Raw genomic sequence first — 8,501 nt, forward strand, 5'->3', positions numbered from 1 at the left:
CTTATTCAAATACTAATAACTATGAAATATATAATTTATAAGGAGATATTTGATAAGTTATTTATGCATGTATAGATTTTAATTAGCAATTAAATATGGACCTCCTATTTTGATATAAGAACAAAAATGAATTTTGGTTGATCCCACTAAACTAATCATATTTACCTTCTCCCCTCTTTCCAATTGAATGAATAAAATTGACCATATCATTTTGAATTTATTTCCTCCCATTTCTTAATGTCATTCTAATTAAATAATTTAGAGTTACACTTAATTTACAACACAAGAAAAGCAATAGATTCTATGACTTCATTTGTTAAGGAGGAGTATTGATTAATGAGAGTAAATTCTTTCATGTAAAATTTCAAAAGATATGGTTGTTAAATTTTATATAATTTTTTTATAAAGTAATAAATTTTTAATGATAAGCTCATATCAAACAAAATAAATATGAAAAAAATGACACTTACTCCCATAATAAAAGCATACTTTTTATGGATTTTTTTATTGAACTTTTTCAAAAAATTAATATAATTTTTGAAAATAAATTAAACCAAATGCAGTTCGATATTAAAAGAAAAAAAAAATCATATCCCACTAGTAATGAAGGTATGTAGGTGCCTCCCTATCCTGTATATATCAAATCATGAGTTTTATCATTTATCTTTGGGGTATGTCAAATCATGAATTTTATCATTTATTTTTTTCTTTTTTAGATTAGTATGATGTTTTACCTTTTAAGGAATTTAATTGAGTCTTTTGTTTTTTTTTAAGTTTATTTTAATTATTTATTTTATTTTTTTTATTTAATTTAATCATTTGATTCATTTAAGATTGATACCATTAATCATTTAAAAATATTTTTTTTGTTAAAGATAAAGTAGAGGAAAATACGAGAAAATTAAACAAAAATTAATTTTTAGATAATCAACTAAATCAATCTTAGATAAATCAAAGGATTTAATTCCAAAAAAAATAAGATAAAAGGATAAAATTGAAAAAAAAGAAAAATGATGAAACTGAAAACAAAAATCGAATAAACATTTTAAAAAGATAAATGGATTAGATTGAAAAAAAAATTGAAAAGACAAATGAAAAGAAAACAAGAAGATAAAAAATCAAATATATATATATATATATATATATATATATATATATATATAACTTATATATTTAACTTATCCTATATTTGTCTTGAATTATAATTATTATTGTATACATACCTGAACCTAGCTTTAATTGGATAGACGAGGGAAACTGAACTAGATTTGTATAAAAAATCTAGATTTGTATAAAATCAATTTCAATATTACATACAGTATGAATCATAACTTATTTTTTTTATAGATAGGGCTTGATAGGCCAAGTTAAGCCCAAGCAAACCAGACTCTAGCTCAATGGGTTTCTGTGAGAGGAAAGCAAACAAACAAAACCCATAAACTATAATAAATAAAGGAAGGTTATTCAAAAGAATAAAAGAAAAAAGAAACTAGGGTATAAAAAAGAATAGAAGAAGTGGTATCGAGTTTTTTTTTGTTTTAATGCCATGGCTGCTCTGCAATACTTGGAATCGCTGCGCAACGCGCATCCTGAGCTCTCCGATTGGTACAATTCGCTGGCGGATCTATACCAGAACAAGCTCTGGCACCAGCTTACCCTCAAGCTTGAGCAGTTCGTGGCTCTCGCCGTCTTCCAGGTAACTCTTCTGTCTTTACTCGTATTACCGCTCTTTCCACTCCCAATTGTTTGTTCTGAAACTTTTTTGTGGGGGTTGGTAGTGATGTGCACTCGAGAGAGAGCCATTGTGATTGGAACAGTGTGGAAAAGACGAAGATTGTGTGGGATTAGAAAATTGAAATCTTGGAGTTGTTGGATTTGGGAAATTAGGGTTTCTTTAGGATTTTGTCTGGGGCAGGGAGTGGAGTGAATGAGGATTTTTAGAGACCAGGCGTATTGTGGATTGTGGTTTCACTTTAAACAAGATCACATGTGTATTCTAGATTACAAGGGTTTGAACCCCAATTCATTTTTAGGAATTATCATTCAATGTGGTGAAGCATTCAGTTCATTTTATCAATTGACACTTCAGTATCAAGATGCATAGTTTTGACAGAACTTGTGCAAAACTTAAGTAACTTTATTTTTTTTTGTCTCTTAGTCATTATTTTTCTAATGCTTCTACCTAACTATTACCTTGTGTTTAACTCCACAGTTTGTGAATATTGTTATTTTCTTTTGCTTCTAATATAGGCTTTCTTGACTTTTATTGAAACAATATTTGTACTCTGATATGCATGTGTTCTTATTATAGTTTAAATGTATCTGTTTCACAAATGGTTCTTCCTATAAATTTTCAGGCCGGTGATGCATTAATACAATTATATCACAATTTCATCACAGACTTTGAGACCAAAATCAACCTTCTCAAGCTTGCGCATTTCGCTGTTATAGTTTCTCGGCAGTATGCTGAGAAAGAAGCTGCGGTTGGTTATCTTGGAGGGGTTATTCAGAAACTTCAAGATACTAGAGAGCAGCGCATAGAAGAACCTATTCTTTACATTAAGATGCAAATAGCAATATTAAAGCTTGAGCAAGGTGATCAAAAGGAATGCAAGAAACTTCTAGAAGATGGAAAGAGTACACTAGACAGCATGACAGATATTGATCCATCTGTATATGCTAGCTATTACTGGGTATCATCTCAGTTTCATAAGACACGTCAAGAATTTGCTGAGTTCTACAAAAGTGCCCTTCTCTATTTGGCATACACATCAGTGGAATCTCTCTCTGATTCATTCAAGCTGGTATGCCATCAGAATTGTCTTAAATGTTTTTGTTGATTGTTGCCTTTTTTGTTGTCTCAAATCATGGCTATTTACTTGTACTTTACTCTGATTATGGTGTCTTTTGACTCATTCTATGATTTATATGTATGGTTGCTAGAAGGGACCTGAAAATTGTTTGATGTTATGACTGTTGCAACTAAGGCATTTCTTTCTTAATTAGACAAATTGCATTTTACTTACATGGCATTTGTAGAGTGTCATGAATTGTGGCGTGTATATAAAGTTGCTCCTCTCAAGTAGGAGATTTAGAAGGTCCTACCATTACTATAAATATTTACAAATAGAGAAAAGTTATTAAGATAATACCACATCTTCAAGAAAAAAATATCTAGAACAGGGGAGGGGGAACGAAGATGTCATCGATAAGGATTGGGATGAATAATTGGTGATATCTTCTGAAAGCATGTGCCTATGGCTAATTGTTAATTTACATTGGGAGATAATGAGTGTGGTTTTGTATACATCCAACTGTAGGTCCTGGAATGTTATTTTTCCTCACAAATCACAATCTGCTCCTAGAGTTACTTATATATATGACACAGGAGCACAAGTCCCATGATAGCTGAACTCCCATTTAAATCTGAGGTTCTTTTTTATTTCGCCTAGACTTTGGGACTGAGTTCTTTACATAAGGAAATTATGAGGACGATGTACCTAAATTGTACTTTGTTCGTTTAAGTTGTCGTGGTGGTAACTAAGGCTAAGTAATGTTTCTAATTGCGCCTCATATATCTAAGAAAAGGCTAACCATTTTATTTTGACTGCTTCATCATGACATTGCAAATGTTTTTATGTCATCCTGGGTAAAATTAAAATATGGAGGAGTTTGAAGATAGGTTGATGCTTTTCTTTTTTGTAAAATGGAAACTGAATCTGAGTTTTATAAATTCATTCAGCTGCACACGGTTTTTCTTGAATGAGAGGTTGAAACAGAGTTCATAGAATCATAGTCTATCTCATCTATGGTTAGTTTCTATTTACCTGCAAAAGTGATATTATTTAATGCTCTATTTCTTGTGATTTGTTAGGATCTGGCATTTGATTTGTCCCTCTCTGCCCTTCTTGGGGATAACATCTACAACTTCGGAGAGCTACTTGCCCATCCTATAGTGAGTAATTATATCAAAAATTTTGGAGCACCTATCCTTTGAAATTTCTTTACTTCATTCATCCATCTTCTTACTATGTTGGTTGACATAGTCTAATAATATCATGAACAGATTAAGAGCCTTATGGGGACAAAGGTGGAATGGCTTTACTACATTCTGCAGGCATTCAATGCTGGTGATTTATTACAATATCAAGAATTATGTCGGGTGCATAATGCTGCTTTAAGAGCCCAACCAGCACTAGTTCAAAATGAGCAAAAGTTGTCGGAAAAGATCAACATTCTGTGTTTGATGGAGATTATATTCAGGTGTATATACATTAATTAGATTGTCATTGTTGTCACCTACTGGGATGTATTTAATAACGTTTTTGTTTTATTTCCAACTCACTGATTTCTGTTGCTTGCAGTCGGCCTTCGGAAGATCGAACTATTCCCTTGAGTGTAATTGCAGAGCGTACAAAGCTTTCTATAGAGAATGTGGAGCATCTCCTCATGAAGAGCCTATCTGTAAGTTCTATTGGAAGTTCTAGGAAAAAAATGTGAAAATTTTTTATTTTCTATCTCAACCATGTAAAGTAGTACACTTCCAACCTGTGTATCTGAGATGGATAACTTCGAATCTTTTTCCAGTCTCCTCTCATTTGTCAATTAGTGTATATTATTTTCTAGTGAGGCTTCATCTTTAATCATAGACTTATAACTTAAAAGTCTGTTTTGGAAATGGGATATGAACCATAATCTCTCTGATATTTCTTAAAATTCTTGAGCTTGAGTTGTTGACATGTCCTTACTCCTCACTTGAAGAATTATGGTGTTCCCCTGATTATTACTTAAAAAATGAATAGTTGACTTTTTGAGTTCTAGTTGCAAAACATAACTATTGAGCATCACTTAATGATGTATTGTTTCTATGCTGAAAACGATCTCTCATCCTGCAGTATATTTTTAAAAGTGACTCGAATAATCTTTTTGTTTAAACATGTTCTGAAGAGCTTTTGATGCTTGATTTCATTTAAAGCATATCTAAAAAGCTTGTGTTTCTTTTTGTTACATTGTTGGTAATAGGTTGCAATTCAAATAATCTTTTTTGACTTTGACCATCTATTAAATAGTTGTCAGTAGTTATCATTGGCGATAAACTCTAACTTTTAACACCTGAAATTGAACTACATCCATTCACTATTGAATGGAATGCACTATTTATCTAATGTTGGAAGTTTGAGCACATATTATTTGCCATAGGTTCAAAGTTGAAATGCACCCTCATAAAAAATGTTGAAATGCTTTATTTGCACTTTTTTGGAAATTGGTTTATGCTTACTTTTTAGTCTTGCTTTCATCTTGTCCTTTCATTACCTCCTGATGCTTTAGATGTGGGATTTTTCCCCATATTCAAACAAATGTTTTTACTGATATTTCTATACCTTTTTAGTGATTGACTAGAGGGTTGTGTTGAAAATTGCAATTGGCTTTGTGGTTTAGGAAAAAAGTACTAGGCTCCTTTACTGAGGATGTTTATTACACCAATGAACATAAAAGCCTACTTCATTCTCAATGTATTTTTAGCATTATAACTTGTTTCAAAGAATTTATAGTCATCCATGCTTTGTTCTAAGAAAAGCAATTGAGAATATCTTTTTTGAATTTCTGCATTTGAGAACTTGAGTTTTATTGTCATTCTTAACAACATTTTAAAATTTAAAGCTTGTAAGTGAATTTTTTGAATTGCAGGTTCATCTAATTGAGGGTATAATTGATCAAGTTGAGGGCACAGTCCACGTTTCTTGGGTGCAGCCAAGAGTTCTGGGTATTCAACAGATCAAATCCTTACGGGATCGACTAGACAGTTGGACCGGAAAAGTTCACACTGCATTGTTGTCCATTGAGGCAGAAACACCTGATCTAATTGGATCGTGATCTTTCTTTAATTTTTTTTCTGCCCTATGTAACAATTTCTCAAGTCAAAGGGAACACATCCTAAGGCTTCAAAAGATGAAGAGAAATTCCAAGTGACATGGGCAATGTAGCCAAACTTGTCTTGGCTTCATTTTTATTTACATGCTTCATTTGCTTTTTGAATGATGACTGGAAAGAGCAGCCCCTTGGCTTAGGAATGGTTGTTTCTATGCTTTTGCATACCTAGAGACATGGTAACTCGGTAACTCGGTTGGGAACAGGCTGTTTTTACGCTTTAGAGTGATACAAACTATTTATCTGGAATTTTCTTAGATACGGCCATTTTATTCACTTAAGAAGTCTTTTTTTTTTTCATTGAATTGTGCCAAGCATTCACCTTCGTTTGTCTAATTTCTCATGTACTTCAATATGGGTGCTACTTTACTTGCCATGAGATGAATCTTCTGTCATACCAATGTCTATTAGTTATACCAAGCTGTTGTCTCATAAAAGCGATAAAATGAGGGAAATGGGGAAAAAGAGAAATGGTAGGTAACATAGTGTTTTTCAACATTTTTTTAATAATATTGTCGGTTGAAATTTATTTGGAATAAAAAATTTGTGGATCTTATTTAATGAATTTCATGATTTTATAATTTCTAGAATAATAATGTATTAGAGAGTGTTAATCTTCATGGGAAATATATTTTTTAATATTGATGGAAATTTATTGAAAATTGTATAGTTTTTTTGGTTTTCACTTATTTAATGAGTTTTATAATTTGAGTGTTAATAATCCTCATGAAGTAAATATGGTTGGGTCGCATTGTGTCCGAATCTGTGCATTTAAGTTTTTAGATTTCTACTGGTTCGTTCTTTATAAATTAACTTTTTCACGCATCATTAAACTAGGTTTCTTCTACTGGTTCGCTTTTTTATAAATTAGCTCTTTCACGCATCATTAAACTAGGTTCTATGCATAATTTAACTATCATAAGACTTGTTGTTCTCGGCATTTAAATCCTTGATCAACCACAAACCAATTATTCACAAACACAATCTACAAATACATATGATCACAAATAAATTAAACATGAGAGGTTTGTTAGACAATGTCCTTAAGGACTTATTCATATAATGCGTAAGTCTCTCAGGATTTAATAGAATTTTTTTGAATAATCGAGACATTAGAATTGACAAGTAAAATATAATAAGTAAATAATCTAGTAACGAAGGGGAAATTGGATGATCAGTTTAATTGGAGAAAGGAGAGCATCTTTTTTATAGTTAGAAAAAGGTCACATAATAATAAAAATAATGTATAATAAAGATACTTAATTAAAAATAATACGTAATTATTATATTCAAATGAAATATTAAATTTAAAATAGGAATTATGGCTGATTAAAACCGCCAAAAGGTATGACAATAAAGATATTATATTGAAAAATATTTCAAATTTTAAGTTAATAAATAGTAACATTTTAAAATACACAGGACTCAGGTACCCACTTTTTCCATTTTTGTTGGAAAGATTTGTTTAGTTATAGGAAATGATATCGAGGTATTTGAGCTCGCCAAAGCCTCGTGTTTTTCATTGAGAATAAGGCTTGTTTTTTCTATTCTGTTACCTAATGAATTCGATAGATGATTTGAGTTCGTCATTGCTGGATGGTGTTTGAATTATTATTTTCTTTAGTAGGTTTGATTTTTTTTATTAAATAGATTTTGAGTGTGTATCCTGCATATTGCATGGGAATTCAAAAGGAAAAAGTATAATAGTTAAGTGTTTTTGGTACTTTTTTTGGTCATAAATTAAAATTTTACTTCGGTAACTTGGGTTGATTTTTATTCAGTGAAATAATGAGAAAATTTTAATTTTAATTAGAGAATAAAATCTAAGAGTTGCATTTTAGAAAAATAGATGAACAGAAATAATGTAAATTAAACAAATTTATATTCAAAATAAATAAAAAAGTATGTATATTTAAAGAGAAATGCTTTATAGTACGAATATAATTTCGTACTTTAAACAAGAATGACAAGGCTTCTATCTTATCTTTCTTTCCATGTTATTGTTCTTACTATTTTAAGCTTTATCCTTCAGTTTGTTTTTCTTTTTTTTCTTCAGCTATTACAATTCCAATTGAAGACCTATTTCAAATTCAACACAAATTAAGCATCTTACCTTTTAATGTTATTTAGAGCACTGTAAGAAAAGTAAAAAAAATAAAAATTGGAAGCGTTTCTGTGATTAACGAAATTAGCAGCACAGAGTCAAATGTTTGTTAAGCAGTAAAAAGATCAAAAGTTTATTATTATAATTTTGTTTTAACATTTTAATTTATTATTTTTATTGGAAATTGTTTCGTGTTTTTCGTACATAAGTCCTTCGCACCATATAGCACTCCTCATATTTAAATTTAACAATCAAGAATAACGCACTTTATGTTTCAAATTAAAAAAAAAAATGGACCAGTTTCAAAGTGGTTGCTGCAAATAATAAAGCTAACTTGCAGAGAATAAGGATGACAATGTAATGGATACAACATTTTTTGGGGGGTCTAAAACGTATTCATCATTTGAGCAGCATTGATGGGCGATGATTTGGAGAAAGAGACCCAAAAGAATGGCCTAAGGCTATGATT

The 8,501-nt window shown here is 30.7% G+C and overlaps 1 protein-coding gene across 1 annotated transcript; it reads left to right on the forward strand.

The window, feature by feature from the left end:
• The first annotated feature begins 1,484 nt into the window (after positions 1–1,484).
• On the forward strand, positions 1,485–6,228 carry LOC114408057 (26S proteasome non-ATPase regulatory subunit 13 homolog A-like). The gene is made up of 6 exons (XM_028371186.1): positions 1,485–1,696; positions 2,358–2,804; positions 3,875–3,955; positions 4,067–4,263; positions 4,365–4,464; positions 5,689–6,228. Exons 1-6 carry the CDS (start codon positions 1,547–1,549, stop codon positions 5,872–5,874), a joined length of 1,161 nt encoding a protein of 386 aa, XP_028226987.1. The 5' UTR covers positions 1,485–1,546; the 3' UTR covers positions 5,875–6,228.
• The last annotated feature ends 2,273 nt before the right edge of the window (positions 6,229–8,501 follow it).

The sequence above is a fragment of the Glycine soja genome, chromosome 1, assembly GCF_004193775.1.
Source record: "Glycine soja cultivar W05 chromosome 1, ASM419377v2, whole genome shotgun sequence".
Lineage (NCBI taxonomy): Eukaryota > Viridiplantae > Streptophyta > Magnoliopsida > Fabales > Fabaceae > Glycine > Glycine soja.